The sequence below is a fragment of the Camarhynchus parvulus genome, chromosome 18 (genome assembly GCF_901933205.1).
Source record: "Camarhynchus parvulus chromosome 18, STF_HiC, whole genome shotgun sequence".
Taxonomy (NCBI): domain Eukaryota; kingdom Metazoa; phylum Chordata; class Aves; order Passeriformes; family Thraupidae; genus Camarhynchus; species Camarhynchus parvulus.
Window position 1 is genome coordinate 2,611,390 of NC_044588.1, and position 21,395 is coordinate 2,632,784.

At 40.2% G+C, this 21,395-nt stretch overlaps 1 protein-coding gene across 8 annotated transcripts in view; it reads left to right on the forward strand.

Annotated features, from left to right (window-relative positions):
- HELZ (helicase with zinc finger) overlaps nt 1-21,395 on the forward strand; it is an 85,566-nt gene that overhangs the window by 58,006 nt on the left and 6,165 nt on the right. For all 8 annotated transcript variants that reach the window (XM_030962236.1, XM_030962239.1, XM_030962238.1 and 5 more), the window contains 11 exons: nt 1,447-1,594; nt 3,896-4,079; nt 5,086-5,314; nt 8,443-8,647; nt 12,576-12,627; nt 13,444-13,637; nt 16,003-16,210; nt 16,633-16,709; nt 16,917-17,496; nt 17,877-18,117; nt 19,270-19,774. In XM_030962236.1, coding sequence (XP_030818096.1) covers nt 1,447-1,594; nt 3,896-4,079; nt 5,086-5,314; nt 8,443-8,647; nt 12,576-12,627; nt 13,444-13,637; nt 16,003-16,210; nt 16,633-16,709; nt 16,917-17,496; nt 17,877-18,117; nt 19,270-19,774 — 2,623 coding nt within the window. The remainder of the gene's footprint in view (nt 1-1,446; nt 1,595-3,895; nt 4,080-5,085; nt 5,315-8,442; nt 8,648-12,575; nt 12,628-13,443; nt 13,638-16,002; nt 16,211-16,632; nt 16,710-16,916; nt 17,497-17,876; nt 18,118-19,269; nt 19,775-21,395) is intronic.

Here is a 21,395-nt window from a genome sequence, read left to right on the forward strand (position 1 = left end):
TCCAGTATGCCCAATTCCACTGGGAAGTGTTGCTGTGGGAGGTGAAACCAGCTGAACACTCCCATGGTGGTCCCTTTAGGAGATGTCTCGAGTCTCCTTTTTTGTGTATTATGGAATTTCCCCTCACAAATGGGACCATGGCACTTAGGACAGAAGCGTAGGAAGATGAAGGGCTCATTAATCATCTCTACCTCACTGAAGCAGAGACACCATGAGAAATAGAGGAAAGAAGGAGCCATTAGTTCAGCCTGACTTTGGAGCTGTAATTGGAAAAAACCAGCCCATACAGAAAAGTTTTGTTGTTTAATGAGATCTCATTACGGAAAGTTAATTTGCAGAAGAGATGGTTAGTTCTGCCCCCTGGCTGCTGTGGAGTGACTGCTGCAGCCTAACCCAGAGAGGAGCCAGTGTTCTTCAGGGTTGTCCAGGGTAAGGCAGTTCAGGTCAGGGGTGGGCTGCAGTCCTTTGATGGCGATTTGGTAGCAGAAAAGTTTCTGTGGCTTTTCCATGAGCAGCTGTTTCCATCTCAAGCTGCAGCAGCTGGAATCCTGGAAGAACTGGATGGACCCACCAGCTGCACAATCTCCTGCTTTGGTTGTCTTCATGTCAGGCTCTGCTCAGGTTTCTGCAGCCTCTGAGTGATATCCAAAGAAAATTAAGGTTGGAGGCTGAGCATTGAAAGTGAGATGCTACCAAAATTCACTCATTACTGGAAGCCAGTGCATTAATTTAGCTCTACTGTGCAATAACATTTCCAACACTCTGCAGTCTCTCCTTGCTGCCTTTTTGTCTCATTCCATTCAGGTTGCCTTTTTCCCTCCTGCTTTTCACCATGAAGTACTTCTTGCCTCATTTCTTTTTCAGTCAGCCAGCTGCTGGAATGGCTGCTGCCAGCAGAGGAACTCTGTTCTGGTTGTGTTTCTGGTCTCTAGCAACACAGATCAGCCTGGAGTAGAAGTCACAGAAGAAAAGCTTGGTTGACAGCTGAACACTTGGCCTGCGTCGTGCTCAGTGCACATGAAATCTGTAGTAAATTTATCTTCCAAGTTCAATAACTCTTAACTGACATGAGCAAGCTCATTGTCCAGCCTGGGGAATAACCAGTGCCAGACAGCAAGTGTTCTTTTTGTGCACTTTCCAGCCATCAGAACTTCTGAGTGAAACATCAGTGAGAATGTTCATAACTTTGTCGAGCTTTAGATGAGAAGAGAAAACAGCCTTTGTAGAAAAAGTGTTGGAGAAGCGTATTTTTAGTGCCTTCTGCTGTGTCTGTAGAAGGGAAATATCAGTTCAGAGAAATCATTTGAAGATGCTGAATAGTAATCAGTGGTTCTGTTTTCCTTATGAAGTATTTTGTGGTTGCATATTTCATCAGGGAGATTTGCATATTTTATCAGTGAGCTCATGTGTAGACTCCACATTTTCCCCTGTTTTGCCTCGTTACAGTTACACATCTGAACTTTTCTATGAAGGCAAATTGATGGCAAGTGGAAAGCAGCCAGCACACAAAGATTTCTACCCTTTGACTTTCTTCACAGCACGTGGAGAAGATGTGCAAGAAAAAAATAGTACAGCTTTTTACAATAATGCAGAGGTAACTCTTCTTTGCTTTTACTGTTGATTGTTTTTTTAAACTCCACTCCCCCAAATTTACTAGTTTATGCTCAGTGTGGGTGGAAGACATAAATTGTCCTCTACTAGGAGAGTGGAACATGGAGTTTGCTAAACATGATGTAATGAAAATTGCAATTGTAGTAAACATTTCCACTAATTTACCTTCTTTTTTTTCTCTGCAAATTATAAGCTACATCTCATTCTCCCAGGCTCATTCTTCAGGAGAAAAGATTTGTCTTTCCTGATAATTTATGTGACATTCTGATAGATGTATCTTAGCAACTGAGAGTAACTGCAATTTGAAGTAAAACTTAGATTTCTTTGACTGTTGTAGAAATGTTCCCACTCAGATAAGAGTCCTCAGGAGTAACATTTCACATTTCCTTTAATATGTTTAGGATCAATGTCTAACTGATAATGTGCAGATGAGATTCTTTTAGGTGAGAACTTATTCTCTATCTGTTTGTTTCATGTAGATTTATTGGTATTCTTCAAAAATTGCTTTCATTCTCATTCCTTCCCTTGTGTTTAGAAGAGCTGAACAACCCAAGCCCACAAAAACAAACACATGCAGCAGCACCCACCTCCCACCTTCTGCCTTGATAATGCTTTTCATAGTGGAAGATGCCTTTTTCCAGTCACCTGCAGTTAGGGAGGGAGGGAAAATCAAAGAAATAGCGGTGATTTTCATAAGGTTAGGAGGAATTTCTGGGTAGTGTTTGTTATGAAGCACTGCAGAGCTGCCTGTTTCCCCTTGTTGATCATGGTGGGGTTCCTCTGCTGCACAATTTGGAAACCTGTTTGTTGTTGTGCTGCACTTATTAAACATTCTTTGCTGCATTAAAATATCTTCTGAAATAAGAAGCTCCAATGACTTCTGGACACCTGACTGCTTTCATTACTCTACTTGGATTGCTTTGCCATTTAAAAAAAGTTGTAAAGGACCTAAAAATATCTTCAGTGGCCAAGTAACTGTCTGAAAACTGTGAGTCATTAATGGCCACAGGCAGAAATGAAGGACAACAGCTCCTTAAACACCAGCAGGAAAAACTGGAATTAGATGATGAGGGAGATTTTTTCTGTTTGACCCTTAATGGATGTTTGCATTGGGGCATCTTGTGGTTCATTGATGCCTATATTAAGAATTATTCTGGGAAATGCACTTTCCCTTGTTGGTCTTAATTTTAAAATTTCCCTATGTGGTATTAATTCTAAATACATACCTAGAAGCTATATCCTTTCAGAGAATCTTGCCAAAATACCTACAATAGATCCTTATTTTTGTGCTATGGTTTTTATAGATATCAAAGTTTATTCTAATAGCCTTTGTCAGCAGAGCTGGCTTTTAAATGCAAGAATTGATGTCACAAAAACATCCAGGACTTGCTTAAAAATCGTCCCATATTTTCACTATCCTCTGAAATTGCCAAAAATAAACTATTTGTGACTTTTTAAGGATTAACAGAATTTTTTTTCTTTAAGAGGCTGTGCTTGCATTTGAAATGCTGTAGGAAAGCAGCACCATGAATTATCGTGCTTTAAATAGCTGGAGAAATATTTATTGAATGTAAATTGAAAAAAAAAAAGAAAGAAAAGGAATCACAAACCTTCTGTAAGGTTACTCAGAAATGCCTTGTGCAGTGCAGTACCTCTGGTGTGTTGAGATGAGCTGCTCTGGCAGGAGGTTACTTGAAGGCTGTCTCCTCACAGGAGGAGGTTTTCAGGTGTTAATACACATTAGGCTTTTCAGGTAGCACATTTCATAGTATTTCACAGAGAGGAACTAGCAGTTGATGAATTATCTGAAACTCCCAATGGTATCCTTTGGAATGGGAGGTCATTGTGCTCTCCTATACAGATGCTGTTATCTGGAGTTATCAGACATGACAAGATGACATATATCGAATACAAATTAAATTACAGCTATTTGGGCAGTACATTTACTTACAGAAATAAGTTGAAGTATGGCAAGAAAGGTTCTAGTGCACTTGACATTTTTGTAAGAACCTAAAAATGAAAATTAAGATTATTAATGTAATTTTGAAGTTTGTAATTTTAACTGAGAAAACTTATTTCAAGATAAAAAACGGTGCTGTATAGTGAATACATTGTTTTACTCCAGGATACTTTAGAGTACCCCTGTAGGATGCAGCAGTATCATTGCTTGTGCAACACTGTGTCATGTCAGTGTTTCAAAGCCTTAAAGCTCAAATTCCCTTTCCATATCAAAGAGCGCTGCTCAGTGGGACACAACTTTTAAGAATCCTGCCTTTTTCCCCAGGTGTTTGAAGTGGTGGAGCGTGTGGAGGAGCTGAGGAGGAAGTGGCCAGTGGCCTGGGGCAAGCTGGACGATGGCAGCATCGGGGTGGTGACCCCGTACGCTGACCAGGTGTTCCGCATCCGCGCCGAGCTGCGCAAGAAGCGCCTGTCCGACGTCAGCGTGGAGAGGGTGCTCAACGTGCAGGGTGAGCACGGGCCTGGCCAAGGGGAAATGTGTCTGCTGCTATAATAACTTCATTAAATTACCCTGGAGTTTGCTAAAATTACCCTAAAGCCGTGGGAGCAAAAGGAGAGCTGTGGTACAGATGTTGCTCCAGCATTGAGCGTAAACTCGTGGATGTGAGATGTGAGATTGATCTCATTTATCTCAGTGGATGTGAGATTTATCTTTTCTCAAAAAGATATCTTTTTCTTTTCTCAGAATTAAGTTCAGCCTTGCTTAAAAAATAAGTTGAGTAAAAATTGTGGAAACCAATAGGTTTTTAACAGAATTTTAACATTTTTAACAACCTGATTGGTTTTAGAGTTCCAAATACGAATGGAACAGAGCTTTAGCCTCAAAATGTTTTACTGATTATCTTTTCCATCTGTGGAATCTTTACTGATTTCTTTTCCATCTGTGGAATAAACTGCAAGGAGTCTAAAAATTTAGGTGTTTCTTCCTGAAATCACATTGATAACAAGGATTTTGTGTAGGCATAGCCTGTTGCTAGGTTGCACTTCTAGTCAGTAATAAACAAAGGCAGATGATAAAGTAACTGAGTGACAGTGAGTGGTTTGCTCTGTTTTTTCATGGTGGATATTAATGCATTTGAGAAATTTAAAAATATGAATCAAGAATGTCCAGAATTTATTTTTAAGGTAGAATAAATAAATTCAAGATTTGTTATTGACTCATAGGCAATGCTGTAAAGATAATTAACATTTCAGAAAGTTCAGGAGTGATTAATATCAAGGTGAAAAAGTAAGTTTTTTAAAGAGGAAATATTCTTGTAATGGAATATGCTATTTATAGTGCATCTTTTAAAAATTTTAAATCTTATTATTCTTGCATAAAGCTCTTCATGTGAAGGGTAGCTATGAGTTCAGAACATCTAGGTGTGAAATCTGGCTGGCAAGGGCAGTGGTCTGGCCGTGGTAGGAGCAGAAATAGCAACAATTATCTCAGAGATGTTTTTTGTTTCATTTTAGGAAAACAGTTCAGAGTTTTGTTCCTCAGCACAGTACGAACACGGCACACATGCAAACATAAGCAAACTCCAATTAAAAGGAAAGAGCAGTTACTGGAGGATTCAACAGAAGACTTGGATTATGGTTTTCTGTCTAATTACAAACTTCTCAACACTGCCATTACAAGAGCACAATCCTTAGTAGCTGTGGTTGGAGATCCTATTGCTTTATGTTCCATTGGAAGATGCAGGTACTTTCTCTATGTTCCTTGGTTAATCAGGGCTAAAGGTACTGGAAAATGTCTTTATCTGTGACTGGTGGATTTAGGAAAGTGAGGGTTGTCAACATATATAACAAGGAAAAATGTGAAATACCTACACCTGGCCATGGACAAACTGTCCTTTCATATATTTATAATTGCTCAAATTTTCACTTAACAATTGAACATGCTTGATTTTACTTTCTAGTAGGGTTTTTTTGTATACCCATTACAATTTTATATACAAATAAAGGTAATGCATAATTTGGAGTTTAAAATTGTGATTTGAATGTTATGGCAGTCGTAGGATGGTAGAAGACTCAAAAAACATTATTTGTGTTTTGGTAGGTCTTCATGACATTAAAAAAAACTTGTTAAGATTTGAGTGGATTTACATTTTATAGACCTAAATGAAGAAATGTGAAAAATGCTGAGATATGTAAACACTTAATGATATGTTAGAGGTTCCAAGTTCTTGTTCTTCAAAGGGTTTTTTCGATGGAAGAGCTGAAATTTTGAGGTGATCAGAGATAAACCCTGCAGCTTATTCTCCAAGAGAGGAAACAGTGCACTGATTACATTATTAAAATAAAGCTAAAAATACATGTTAGTCGTTATATCTATGTTGTGTTCTACTTTCCTGAGCAGTGCTTCTGCTGCTGTCTTGAGAAGGGATGTGGTTTTGAAAGATCACAGTTGAAAAAGCCAAATGCAATTCAAACCTTTGTTTACTGTATTTATGAAATATAACCTGAATTTCACCACTTCCCTGCTGGGGCCATGTCAGGAGTGTCTGTACATGAATGCAGTGATCTGCTTTAAATGGCTTCTAACATCTTACTGACAGAGAAATAATTGTTGTGGGTTTAATTCACTTTTCCCTTACCTGGGTGGGTTTTTTAGGCAAGGGGTGGTTTATGTAATGAGCTGGTGAGAAGGACCCCCTGTGCCTCTCAAGTGCTCCTTCAAAGTATTTGAAATAGGGTGTGCAAAAACTTAATAAAATAAAAATATAGGCTGTCAGCGTGGTAAATAAATTACAGTTCTGGCAGTTAAGGATTTGATTTGCATTTTGAAGACCAGCAGCTGTTTATAGATGTAGAGCTGCTCCAAATTATAAAACTGAAAGATAATTAAGAAACAAGGAGCACTGAAACTTTATTAAGATGTATCTCAAGCTTTCCCTTTAATACACCATTGTCTTGTTTCACTGAATAATTGAACATTCACTCTTTGAAAATAGTGCTGGAGGGGCTCAGGGAGGCTGCTGGGAAGATGGTTCTTTTTTTCCTTTTTAGTCCAACAGGAGTAGAGAAGTCTGAAAGAAGTGACATTTCGTTAGGAAAAACAGACCTCAAAAAAGTTTAGAGTGTACTTGAATTTTATAAATATTCTAATACCTGTCAAAATGAGTCAGGACTGTAATGATCGTTGTAGAGAGCTTTGTGAAGTATGCCCAGGGTAATCATTACATTCCTGTGTGCTCCAGCTGGACTAGACAGAGCTGCTTTGGCAGACACCCCCTTTAAACTCCTGAGCACACTCAGAGGCAGCAGGGTTTTATTCTCTGTTCTTCCACCCCAGAACAAGTGTTCCATGTGTAGAGAGACTGCTTGGGGCATTCTCAGCAAAAGTGGTTGGGTCTCAGTGGATTTGGGGTACTTGGCAGTAAGTTTGGTGACTGAATTGATTAATCAGAGGGAATTCCATCATTAAAGCATCCCGGTGATGCATTTAATTTTGGTTTTTAATTCTCATTTAAAACCTTGCAAGATCTATTTGCCTTAGAGCAAAATGCAGAAAAAGGGCCAACTTGCATCCTGAATTTTAAAAGAGCATTTCTTGCCTCTGTGAAATCACAACAGAAATGGGCTTTTAGGGAAAACAATTCTGAATTCTTAAAAACATCACTGGCAGCACAGCATTCTTGCAAGACAGACATTTGTTCTTTCTCACAAAGTCAGCTACTCAGCAGAATGTGACACTGCTGGTACAATTAGTGTGCTGCAATCCCTCATTTTGCAGGTTTTGGGGAAAGAACAGAGCTTGCTGATAGGCCAGACCTTATTACTGAAGGGTGAACAAGCAGGAGTTATAGTCAAGCACACCTTTACCCTTGATATTTTTGAAAGAGACAGCTCAGTCAGGTTTGCTGGGTTTTTTTTAAAGTGACATCTTCAGACCTTATTAAATAACTTTTAAGCTTCAGTAACTTCACCCAAAAAGTTCCTTTGAGGTTAAAAAAGAAAAAAAATCATAAGTGTAAAATTTTGTGTAGATCCTGCTGTGGATGTTAACAAAAAAAAGACTTTTATAAAGCAGTAGAAAGATATATCATGAGAAAGCAGAAGACAGGGAGGAATGTTCTTTTATTACATGGTTTGAAAAACCCCTCCATCCCCCAAAAAGTTGGAAACAGAATTTTCATAGACAAGTTATGCATCATCTGATGGTTGTTTTCCTAGCTCAAAAATACTTCTGTATGTTATAGAAAAATCTGACACGCACTAAAGTTCATGCTTTTGTTTGTTTTCCACTAGAGGATCTCAAAGAATCTCTAGAAACTCCCCAAAATACTAATTTTCACATGCCTCTGAAGTGTTTCACAAGAGTGGTTTTGAGGGCATATCTGAAAACCCTTTGTATTTGATTTTTGTTAGCTTTGGTATTTGTTACCCTGAAGGATCTGCCTAAATTCAGAGAATGTTCTTGACATCTTCTGGGACTGAGAATCTGTGTAATTCCTGTCACTATTTGAGCTTCAATAAATGCCTTAAATCATACATTCCAGAATTTTAAGCATGGAGTTTGCTGTTCTTGGTTTTCTAGGAAGAAGTTCTGAGTTGGAGCTGTCCATGGCATTAATACCAAACGTGGTACCCAGGCAGGGCTGTGACCTGATGCCCATGGACAGAGCTGTGTGTGCATTTGGAATACCTGGGGACTTCTGCACTGTGCTGTGGGGCTCAGCTGCAGGGAGCAGGCTCAGGGGGGATGGATTGGTGTGTAAAATGAGCACACACAAACAATAAAAGTGTCCCACAGTTACATTCAATCTGTTTTCATTTTAATATCAGCCATTGAGCCTTCCTCACTGTTTGTAAAAATCATTTCCATAGGAAATTCTGGGAAAGGTTCATTGCCCTGTGCCACGAGAATGAAAGTCTTCATGGCATCACTTTTGAGCAGATCAAAGCTCAGCTGGAAGCTCTGGAGTTAAAGAAAACCTACGTGTTGAACCCCCTGGCCCCCGAGTTCATCCCCCGGGCGCTGCGGCACCAGCACTCAGCCAACCCCAGCAAGCAGCAGCAGTCACCTCCGAAGGTACAGAGTTCTGGGGATGCCTTCTGTCAGCAGCTGGGAGGGAATCTGCAGAAATAACATGAAAGGTTTATGGAACAAGCTGTTTGTTTTAAAATTGCATCAGTGCAATCAGATATGAATGCAAATTCCAGAGGGATCCTCAGCTCTAGACTTGTGTTATCATAAAGTTTTTAGCAATATAGCTTGGGGTTGTCCAAGCCTTGTTTCCTTACTGCAGCACACCTTGGCTCACTCTGGCCTGTTCATTGGCAGTTTTGCAGTGACCCTGGAGAACTTCAGCTCTGGAAATTGAGGATTTAGATAAACCAGATTAAACTCTCTGAGCAAGAGCCAGTCCCTGTCCCTGTGCTCTGACTGTACCCCAAGAAACAACAGGTTGATACAAACAGTAACAAGGAGTAAAAATAAGCCAACTAAATAGTGGCCAAAAGGGATTTGGTTTGGTCTAAAAATCGCATTTAAAATTCAAGGACTTAAGTTATGGAAGATAATTTTTGATGTAATTAAAAATATGTTGTAAACTGGTTTATTGCATAGATTAGCTCAGTGATAATGTCCTTCAGAAGACCAGATTTCGTTAGCATCAAGAGGACAGAAAGATAAAATTACCTCTGAGTGGTCATTTCATCAGCTCTTTTTATAAGAGCAGGTGAAGAAGTGATGAAAATACATAGCTTCCTTAGGATGATAAAGAACAACACTAAATTTTAGAGCTTTCTTGGAGGGTGATATATTAGTAATGAATTCTGTTTTAATAATTCTTTGTAGTTTATATCAAAATCATTTGGGTTGTTAATTAATTTAATTAAATTGTGTTTAGAGATAGAACTGAAATGCAGGTTGTCAGCTTTCTGATGGACTCAATGTGCAGGAAGGAAGAACTGCACATATTTCCCATAGCTTTGCATTTTTGTTCCAGGCTGTATCATTGAAATGAAATTTTTACGACAGGTTTTTTAATACAAAGAGGAAAGCCTTCCCTTTGGCAGTCCTTCCCAAAAGGGAGCTTGTAAGGGAGAACATTTGGTTTCTTCATCAAGATGCATGCGTTACTTTCTGAAACAAACACCAGATTTCTAAAGCTTCTAGTCATGTGTCAAAACACTGGGCCTACAGAAAACCAGAAATTACAGAATTGTCTTTAAAAGCCACTGCTGCACTCTCATTTTTCATGAGCTCTTCAGTATCTTCCTTAATAATAGAATGTCATTATTAATGCTTATAATTTCCTAAATAAAAAAAAAAAAGTACTTGAAAATGCAGGTATAGTACATTTAGGAAAAAAAGGGGAGTGAGTGTTGGGGAAAGTGAGAGTCTTGTAAGTAGACAGCTCTGTTTATTTTGCTTTAGTTTGTTGGTAAACTAAGCCCTTGTGCTGTTCCAACTGCCAACACTTTATTTTCGTCTTAAGATCTGAAGTGTTTGAACCACCTGTATCACAATTCTAAATAAAATCTTCCCTCTGAATGCCACTGATAGGTAGTGAGTGTGTGCAGTAACACCAGAGGTAATAATCAAATACTCTGAGAATACAGCTGGGATCATTTCCCTTTGCTCAAGTTTTAAATGCAGATGGTTGGTTTTGCTTATTTTAGACATCCTAAGCACAGTATTTAACATTAAAAATGAAGGATTAAAACCTAATGCTGGTGGGAAAATTTTGTAGCAGAGAAAATTAAGAACAGTTTTCAGTTGTGTTTTGTGGTGAGTTTATGGACATTGTGCAAGTCAGGGCTTGCCTTTCACATGTGCTGAAAAGTGGTTTTGTACAAGCAGCACTTCTTATTCAGCAGAATTGCTCCTGGATTTATGTAGGGGCATTAAAAACCCTTTGCTGTTTAGATTTTAAAGAAGGGAAAATGTTTGAGTCTTGTCTGAGAGGCCAGCAGGCAGCATGGAGCTGTGAGTGCCTTGTCCCCTGTTCCTGTGGCTTGGCCAGGCGTGGCAGTGGAAGGAGGGCTGGAGCTGCATGGGGACAGCCTTTATTGAAGGTGATGATGTGGAAAGGGAAAATTTCCAGAATTCAGAGTTTCCCTTGGGGTAGTTCACATACAGCGAATTAAGCTCTGAGTTTACAACTTTCCTACCTCCCACTCGCTGCCTGCCAGCTTTTGGTCTGGGTTCAGGCACTTAAATCAGGGTGCAGCATCACCCCAGAGATTTCCTGCAGTCAGGGAGGATCACAGGTCAGGATAAATCTCTGGAGAACTCCCTCTACTCCTGTTTGTTGGCTGAAGGGGGATCCAAGGAATGACAAGGCTGTTAACTGCCTGCACTCACCTAAATCTTGGTCTGGGCTTCCTCTGAGAGCCTTTATGTAATGTGGATTTTTATATTCCAAAGGTGGAGCCAGTTTTTAGAGGAAACTGAGTGTATTTGTGCTCCAGTGTTGTCAGTCACCATCAGTTCTAGGGTGGGTTTAGGTATCCTGGGGATGGGTGGGGACATGAACCTTGGTGTGAAAATCTTTGAGAAATTACAACAATTGAGTTTCATAAGAGACTGTTATGAAATGGTAAAGCCTTCAAAACTGTGAGGAGAAAAAGAAAAAAGAAAGGCAGCAACTCCCTTTGCCAGCTTCCTGGTGGCCCCAGTTGACTTTTATTTACCAATCTGATCCAGGGACATACTGAAGCTGCCGTTGAGCAGGACAGCTCCTCTTACAAACTGAGGTCATTATTTTCTTAGTTATGTAAGTAAGTGGTATTTCAGTTTGAAAAATGTGGCGTCTATAAAATCCAGGTCTGACAGGTTAGAGCAGAGCTTTGTCAGACCTCTGCACATGCTGCTTGCCTCTGACATTGTAACAGATACAGAAATGCTCTGTGCTGGCCATGAGTGATTAAGGCTACAGCTCCTCCACGTTTTTAGATTGAATCTTTCTCTGCTGAATAAACAGGCTTCCTTTGTTTAAGTGCTGCAGTGAAAAGCAATTATTATTTTATTTTTCCATAATTCATTTTTCAAATGAGAGGAAAATTTGGAGACCAGTTCTTTAATCTGGTTTATGCATGAGTCAACATTGTCAAACAACCTGTCTTTGTAGCCTGACTAATTTGCTCAGAGTGCTGGAAAACTGCCTAGACTTATCTCCTGGGCAAGAAAAGTTTTGCAGCATCAAAGCGTTTCTAGATTTATTTTAAATTTCTGAACGTACTTAGGTCCAGATTAAGTAAAGTATTTCTGTGCTGCAAAGGACTTGAGAGCATGCTGGCAATGGAATACATGCTCACAGTTTATGAATATTAACTAATTAGTTGATGCTGCAAACTCATGAGAAAAGTAGAAGGGATAACTCAGGTCTGTTAAAATCCTTTCCTAGTGTTTCACCAAGGAAGGATAGTACCCCCAGCACTGGGGTTCTTTACTCTCCTGTATTGCACTTTTTGGGGAGCAGTCACAGAGGAGCCACAGCCCAGAAACTGATAAATGAGATGGGGCAGGGAGAGCATCTGAGTAAAACTGGGGGCAGCTCCTTTGTCTCCAGCATTCTTGAGCTGGAGCCTGGAGCAGAAAATGGATTTTGCTTCCACTGAAGCTGCCGTGGCAGAGGAGTAATGAGGATTACATTGGTGCTGGGTGCTGCTCCTGAAAGATGTGGGACAGTGGGAAATAAAATGGTGAGAAAGGAAGCTCAAAATATCTGCTGTAAATCTCTTTGCATCTGAAAACAGGCCTTGGAGAGGATTTTCCCAGAGGGAGTTGTAATGACCCACTGGTTAATTGAATTAGTGGTGTTTTATGTCCACCTTTGTGAATTCATAGGCAGGTGGTAGAACTGGATGGTTGAATGTGTAAGAACAAAGTATTGGGCTGACTCCATTCAAGCCCTGTTTTATGTTTAATTATCATGTTCACTTGAAATGAAAAGCTTTGGTTTGTTTAAGAATGCAAAGATCACTATTATTGTTTTTTTTTTCCTTTAAAGGGCAAGGTCCATCATCATAACCAGAATGACCATTTCCCACCTGATGGAATTGGTGAGTGCCTCTGCAGTTCCTGGGGAATTCCTGAGCCCACTGAAGCTGACAGTAGTGTGACATACATTGAGAATCTGGTCTCTTCTCTATTTGAAAGCCATTTACTTGTTGTTTGCATGTGGGAATAAGATCATAGACTGTTAAATGGACATTTGGTATTTCCAAGGCTCACCCTTTATAGGTGTTGTGTGCACTTATTTTTAAGTTTTAGCACAAACACAGTTGTTGGCCTTTAAAAAAAATAGCTGTGTTTGAAATTCATCATGTACAGCCCTGTACCAGGGTATTTGCACTAGAAGGGTTTGGACATTATTTTGCATGCACTGCTTTCTGAGGTACTTTGAAGTGAAATTGTGCTGTCATACATCCAGATATTACTGATCATACCTTTGCAAGACAGCATGCAACAGCTGAATAATTTTGTTATTAATTTGGAAAAGCATTAGTTTAGAGCTTGTCTTCCCTGCTAAAGAAAGGAGGGTTATTTTAATTTTTGATCAGTGCTTACAGCCACCCTGACTGTCAGCATATTTAATTGGTTTGGGGCATTGTTTCATTAATGCACTTACCAGCTACCTGTTTCTCTGTATCTCAACTCATGTTTTCTGCCTCTTCAAATTTTTGAAATGGAATACAGGATTTGATTAATGCTTTCTCTTGGTGTATCAGACCTGTGCTGTTAGAGAGTTGCATGCTTACTTTATCAAAATAGATACTGTTAGGATGAAAAAACAAAGAAATGGTCATGTTGTTTTTGTGTATCAATCTTCTTTTTTTTGGTATGTATATATCTTTTATTTTTATCTTTATTTTCAGTTCAGCCCAATCCTTCTGTTCTAATTGGAAATCCTATCCGAGCATATACTCCTCCCCCTCCTCCTCTGGGACCTCACCCCAATCTGGGGAAATCTCCAAGTCCTGTTCAAAGGATAGATCCACACACTGGGACAAGTATTCTATATGTACCTGCTGTCTATGGAGGAAACATGGTCATGTCTGTGCCTTTGCCTGTAAGAATTCATTTTCTGTTTCTCCCCCCTCCCCACCTCAGTTATTGTGTGCACATAAATGTATGGCAAAATCAGATAGTGAATTTCTTGCAGGTTTTTTTCAGCACTCCCAATCTCTTGGGCTTTGCTGGCTTTAGGAGTGGCAGTGCAGAGGACAACCAGAAAATAAAGACCTGAAAGCTTTGCTCCCCCAAATAACTCCAGGCAGGCTAAAAGCAATTTCATGTTCATGTAATTTGTGTGTTTTAGGCACACCAGTGGAATCTGTCTCATCTGACTTGAGACACCTGCCTCTGAATTATTTGCCTGGTTCAGTTCTTAATCATTGGAGCAACCTCAGTGATTCACACCAAGTTTGTTTCTCTTTATTGACATCACACAGCCTAAATTACAAGTTTTGGATGTCTGCAGTGCAAGGTGTCTGAAGTGAAGTGATAAGAAAAATAAGCATAATGGGATGTTTTTCCCTTCCAGAACCTTATAGTGAACCAGTTTCCTCTCCAATCCCTTCCCTTAATGACATTTGGGAACAGAATGAAGATCTCTAAGCAGGTCTTTTAGGCTACATTTATGCATGGAATTTTGGATTACAAATAAAACTGTCCCACCAAAATTTGCACACATTAAAGAAGCAGTCTCTGCTTTATTTTTACCCTTCACAGTCAATGTATTCCAGGAGGAAAATGCAAGGAAAGAACAAAGGCTGCAGAAGCTTGTGGAGTAGCATGTGTGTGTTGTACACAGCTCCTGAGGACCGTGGCAAGGATGTGGAACCCACACATGCAGATGTCTTTAATTCCATTCATAATGCTAAATGTTGGAATACAGCTAATTTGGTTTTTCCCAATAATTATGAGTCCTCTGTTGTAATTTGGGTTATGGATGCTGAACAGGGGACTTGCTGTAGTTTCAGTTTTGTGTCTTAGATCAGCTGGCAGCTGTAAATTGGTTTTCTTTGCTAGGCCAAGGAATTTTCCTTTTTCCAAGCTTACTAGAAATCTGCATTTGATGGATAAATTTAAATGCAATGAGAAGGCCAGCAGCTGTATCTTTGTCATGCTTGCTCACATTATATTAATATCAAACCAAGGTAATTTAAAAACTCTGTCTTATTGTTCCAAGGTTAATATATTTTTTATGTGTTTCCAATCAAAAGAAATGTAATAAAAACAAGTATTTTGAACTCACCTTCCCTGAGGATGGATTTTTAAATAATTAAGTGGGAGGACTGAGGTACTAATGAGACTGCTGCTTTTGAAAAGAAGCTTGGAGGCGATTTGGGGTTGTACAGATGCAATAGTAGCCTAAAGCTGAAGTTCAAAGTGCACATTTCAAGGGCAAATAGTAATTTTAAAAAAGGATTGGATGAAAGTTGTTACACTTGAAAGAAGCAGGGACTGAAGTAAAATGTGTTTATGTTGGTGGAAGATAAAATGATGTCTTTGTTTAATGCAGTTTTCATAGCCAAGGTAAAAGCTGGAGGAGGTGTGTGCTGCTATCACTGAAGGATGCTTTGGCATCCTCAGTGTTGGGGATGACTCCCTGCACTCTCCTCTTGTTCATAGATTTCCCTTCTTTTAATAAATTCCCTACAGGACGAGTTTGAACTCATTTGATGCAGAGCTGCCTTCCTTAGCATTCCTTTCAGGAATAAACTTGAATCCATTGTAAAAAATCCTGACTTTGTAGCTGCTTTCAGGAGGTGGATTTTGCTTTGGCTCTGCAGTACACATGTCCTGTAGCACAGACACTTTGGAGTGTGATTCCCTGTGGGCACTCTCTGGGTTCCACCAATGGTCCTGGGAGCTTCACTGAGTGTCCTGGGGGTGCAGAGGGGGGCACAGCCCCTCCTGCTGTGACCCAGAATCCCAGCACTGGGTGCTGCAAGGTCTGCTCCTCACCTTTGAGGCTCCTGTCTTTGTCCCCTCTGAGCCACAGACCAGTGTCTTGTAGCTACCAGGAGAAAGGGCTTTGGATTTGCTTGAATTTCACCATTTCTATTTAATAGAGAAGGGTTTAATCTGAAATTTATTAAACTACAACTTGTCAATCAGTCTTTTCTCTCTGAATTTTGAAACCACTGAAACAAGAATGGGTTTTGATAGAAAAATTTTTGCCCAAGGTTCTCCTCAAAGATCTGTGCCCTTGTTTTGCCTGCCCTTAGAGCTCTCCCCTCCCAGCAGCAGCTGTAGTTGTGTGTAAGTGTGTCAGGTCATCTGGTGCTTGAAAAACACTTGTCACTGACCTAATACCAGCATGCCTGTTATCACTGCCTTTAATTTAATGTACCTTAACAGATCACATCTCTCTCCTTTTTTTAAATTTTTAATTTAAATTTTAATTTTAGTGTTTGTTTACCACACAGGTACCATGGACGGGGTATCAGGGTAGGTTTGCAGTCGACCCTCGCCTCATTACTCACCAAGCAGCCATGGCATATAACATGAACCTGTTACAGGCACACGGGCGAGGGTCCCCGATCCCCTACGGCCTGGGCCACCACTCCCCCGTTAGCATAGGACAGCAGCAGCTCCCACACCAGGACAAGGAGCAGCACGAACAAACTCGAAATGGTCAGTGCTTGGGATGGCTCTGCAAGCTGCTCTGCTTTGGGGGGAGTATCTGCTTGAAATGGCAAGGCATCCACAGATGGGGGAAATAACCTGGGATTTGCCATGACAAATAGAATAACTGGGATATTGTGAGATTCAGAAGGAATGGGAGGTGGGAAGGGCTGTTGAGGGTGTAATTGTTCCATCTCCCTTCCACAGTACTGCTGATGTTATTTGCAATTAAGTTGGAAGAACTACTTAGTGGTTATTAATGAACAAAGTGTAGAGATTAAAGGGAAAGTGTTATTTAGGTAGATGATACTAAATGTCTGTGGTGCTGTAAATGCCTTACTAATAAGTCAATTTTCTGGTGTCTGAGGGAAGAAAAATCCCCAAAAAATAATTTTCCTATGGAAATGAAATAATTTTGTAAATATTTTTAGGTAAAAGTGAAAACACTGCTGGACCTGAAATCAATAAAATTCGAACACCTGAGAAGAAACCTCTGGAATCCAAGCAGGTGGGTTTCCCTTGTCTGGATATCTGGTTTGGTTCATTTGTTTATTTTTTGGGTGTTTGGGTATTTTTTTTTTGTTTGTTATTTCATACCGTCTCTTAATGAACTTAATCATTACGTTTAGTCATTCATTCATTTAGTCAAACCGAAATGTCTTTATTTCAAATTTTTAAATGCAAATTCTCAAAACTTTTTACTCTCCTTTTGCAGGTTGATTTAGAAGCAACCCCTCAGCAGAGAAGCCCAGAGTCCCGTTCCAGTGTGGGTTACCCCAATGCTAAATTCCATCGCAAAGACAACCCCACCCCCAGGCAGCTGAACCTGCACCTGACCCCGCCCCACTCCCAGTTCGCAGTTCCCAGCCGCCACTTCCAGCACCTCTCCCAGATCCCGAGGCAGCCCTACCCTCTGCAGCAGCAGCAGCAGCAGCAGCAAAACCTCTTAAGCCAACAGCAAAATCACTTGCCTGAACAGCCCAACCAAATGCCACCCCAGCAGAGCCAGGTAGTTCAGCAGCATAATCACTTGAATCAGCAGCCTCCACCACCTTCGCAGCTTTCCCCTGCTTTCCAGGCAGGCCCCAGCCAGTCCTTTTTTAATAATCCCATTCCCCACCGACCACATTCTCCTGCTGTAGATGCTGTGATTTCAGAGCAACACCCCCCACCTCTGTTACAAGAAGTCAATAATCATTTGAGGCCTATTGCACAGCACACCCCAGTTCTGCCAACCCACTTGAACAACTTCATTGAAGAGAATCCATCAGGAATGCCCTTAGGGGACACTTTAGGTAGGTGACTTTTCTTTATTTAAATTCAGAGTGTGCAATTATAACTACATTGAAGTGAATATGAAGGAGGTATTTACCTTTTTCAGGCATATTGCTCTGAATTGGGTCATTGTTGGGTTAGTTTCCATAAGTAATGTCATTGAGCATAATTTGCTGCTTGAGGCATGTTTGAATATTCAGCACTTTATTAGAAGATTCATGTTTATATGATTTTCCATTTGATTTAAATAACCAGGTTATGCACTGCAATGCAGTTAGTGTATAATAGACCCTGGAATAAACTGTATAAAAAGTATTTTTTTTTTTTTTTTTTTTTTCTGACATAAAGATCTTTAAAAAGGGGCATTAGATAAAATTTTTTTTTAAAACTATTTTTATAGATCGTATGCATGGAAATGTAGCTTTGGAAACAATAAGGCAGCAACAACAAGCCAGGTTACAGCAATGGAATGAACATAATGCCTATCTCAGTCAAGGCACTATTCCATATCAACACCATCACCATCCTCATCTACCACATCTTCCTCAGCAACCAATTGGATTACATCAACAGCAGCAAGTTAGGGCAAACTGGAAACTTGCCAGTAATACAGAAGATGAAACAGAGGCAACATATTCAAGGTATTTGTTTACTGAGTCATCAGAGCTTGTGTAAAATTGAGCAGTGGGCACCTATCTGTAACACTGTGATCAAGTACAAGGCACTTAAAGGTATTGCTTTTTGCTGCTGTTATTATGAAGGTTAAAATAGTTGGCAGGCTGACTTACAACTATGCTTTTATTATGTGTTATGCTTTATTCTGTTAGTATATTGGGTAGTAAAGCTGTAGTGGAAAAATATTTTTATGGAGCTTTTCAGTGCTGTATTTATGGAATGAGGAATGGATAGAGAGTAACAACCTTGTGTTTATATGAAAGAGGTGTCTGAGTGTAGTTAAGGCCTATTTAAGTTGTAAATTCTTCAATTTGAAGTAGCAGTCTGAGATTTGTGTGCTGGAAAAGAAACAAAGCAGCCCCTCCCTAAACACTGCTCCCCAGTGAAACCTGAACTTTTCTTCCTTTACAAAAAGCCTTTGCTTTAAAAGCAGATTTTAAAAAAAATGTTGTATTTGAGATGGAACTTTAGGGGGCAAGAAAGGAAGCTGTTGAACATGAAAAGAAAAATGGTTCCAGTGGTCATCAACTTTAATCATGTATATTGTAAAGGCTGGATTTTTAAATTGCCTCTGTTTACTGTCATCTCCCACTATGCTTTCTTTTCCATCTGGTTTGTTATAGCCATGGTAAAGCATCTAAATGACCTCTTAGTCGACTCTTTGAAGTGCTGAATTGAATTGACCTTTTGAAGAAGTTTAGAAAAATATTGTGCAAGTGAGGGGAGTCCCTGATTGTTCTGGCTTTTGCCTTGAAAGGGGTTAAAATTGTCTTTAACTATGTGAACTTTTTACTTTGTGTAGTAAAGCAGGAAATCCTTACCTTTAGTTGTCTCTTAAGAGATGACAAAAAATTGATTCTTCTGACTGGAAAGGAAATCTCAAGAGTTATTAAAACTTTGAGATGATTCAGGTGGGTATTTCATCCAGTTAATCCTCTTGCGCCTAATTTCTGATTGCTCAGTCACATCCTTTGAAGTTAGGGTCAGTAAGTGCAAAGATGAGAATACTTAAATTCAGTGTTCTGTTCTCTGAGTTTTCTGCACCTCAAAAAGAGCGAGATTTCAGCAAAACTTCTTTTTTTTTCTTTTTCCTTGCTGCATTTCTTGTGTTGGTGCAGATTCCAGGACTTGCTCCGGGAGCTGTCGCACCGCGATCCCAGCGAGAGCCGGGACGGCGCCGAAATGCCGCCCCCCCAGTCGAGACTGTTGCAATACAGACAAGTGCAGCCCCGGAGCCCACCAGCACTCCCTTCTCCTTCCTGCAACTCCAACCACTTCCCCAACTTCACTGAGAACAGCAGAGACATTGAACTGCCCACTAACCCAGCATTTCAGCAGCATTTACCCCAAATGTACAACCCCCCTTTCTCAATGCCATCCGAACACATAACCCCGTCTCCCTTGAAATACCTGCAACCTGATGGGTCCTGGACTTATGCTAACCTGCAGCAGAATCACCTCCTGGGGCAGGGCTTTCACTATGGAATACCTCCACTGCCCCACAGGTCGCAGCAAAGCCCTTTTATACAAATCCAGAATCATCAGCACGCAGTCGGTCAGGAGCCATTTCATCCACTCGCATCTCGAGCAGTTTCTGCTTCTTCGCTCCACAGCTTAGAAGAGGTGGGTGTTCTGTCTGCCCTGCACTTGTCCTGTCCTTGTAATATCAAATTGTGTTGTGAAGTGGTCAGGAATGCAAAACACCTCTCACATTAAATCTCACAGTGGGAATTTCTGTGAGGTGGAATCATTCTCTGCCTCTCTGCTGTTCTCCCTGAGCAGATCCGTGGTTCTTGTTGCTGTAGGTGTAAGGTTTTCTCTGCTCAATGGGAAGCCATGGCTTTTGAAATAGTACTCTGAGTTTTCATGCAGTCATTGCTCTGTGTCTGTGTGTGATTTATCTGCAGTGAAAATCAACCACAGCTCAAGTGGAAGCTCTGGTCAGTCAGCTGGGATCACCCATCCAGTTGACTCAGTGTTGAGCTGTGAATGTGCTTGAGTTCCAGCTCATAGGATACCACAGCTGTAGAGTTATTCCAACATGGTCCAAAACCTGATTTCATAATCCCACCCTGCCTGCATTAATTCGTTACAAAGCCATCCTGTGTACTTTGAGGGCTGTGTGTTGGAAATCAGAGACATCCAGCTGTGCTGCCTGAGGCTGGCTCCAGCACACCCTGCCACACACAGCTGGCTCTGTCACTCTCCATCTCCTCTTGTCCTGGGCTCTAAGGGGGTGAGCCAGCACACACAGCTAGGACAGGTCATGTTTTGAACAGGAGGTTTTAATCCCTATTGGAATCTGAGGTGCTGAGGAATGTATGATATGCAAACATGGAGTATCCTGGAGCCAGGTTGCATTCCAGGAATGTGAGAATTAATATTCTCACTGAGTGCATGTACTCCAGTATTTGTACATAAGTGGCTTGTTCTGTGATGCATTTCTGTGAAGGTTTTTACAGAAGCTGGGGAAGGAGCTTTGCTCATTGCTGTCTCACACAATACATATTTAATTTGTTTATCAACTTCTGAAAACAGAAAATATTTAGTTTATGAGCCTGAGAAAAATAACTAAAATTGAATTTCAGTGCATTTTACAAATTTCTGTCTTACACAGATCCAGAGAGGTTAATGGAGTCCTCAGGCCCAGCCAGAGCTGTAGTAAGGTTTGAGTTTATAGACATTTAGAAATTTGCTGTCTCACTCCATTAAGTCATACCACCCTGTATAAAATCTAATACTTTGTGACAACAGTTAATGCTGTCAGTACAGCAGGATGTAGGAACAATGGCTTTTCAGCAGTAATAAACCAATAAATATTCCTATAGAGCTTGTGACAGTTCCTGCTATCTGAAGACAAATAGAGTGAGCCTTTATGTAATTAGTGCAAACTCAGTTTAGTTCTTATTTCTTCTTCCTTTCAAAATATGTGACAGAAATGCCAAATGCAGTAAAAGTGTTACAAGACAGAGATTTGCTTATAAACTTTCCAAAACTGCTTCTTCAGCTGGTAGGTAGGACTGAATGCACAAAGAAATCAAAATGGGGTTTTAGGTGTGTTTTTGACAGACAAGGCACTTGTCAGGGCAGATTTCTTGACTTTTGGTATCCTTACTAAACTGTTTCCTCAATCACTACTTAGAAAGCTGTTAATTGACTTGATACTTGAAAGCTTTTGCATGTGTTTAGTCAAACCAGATTTGAACTGCACATCAAAGGGAATACTGGATTTATTCTGTATGGT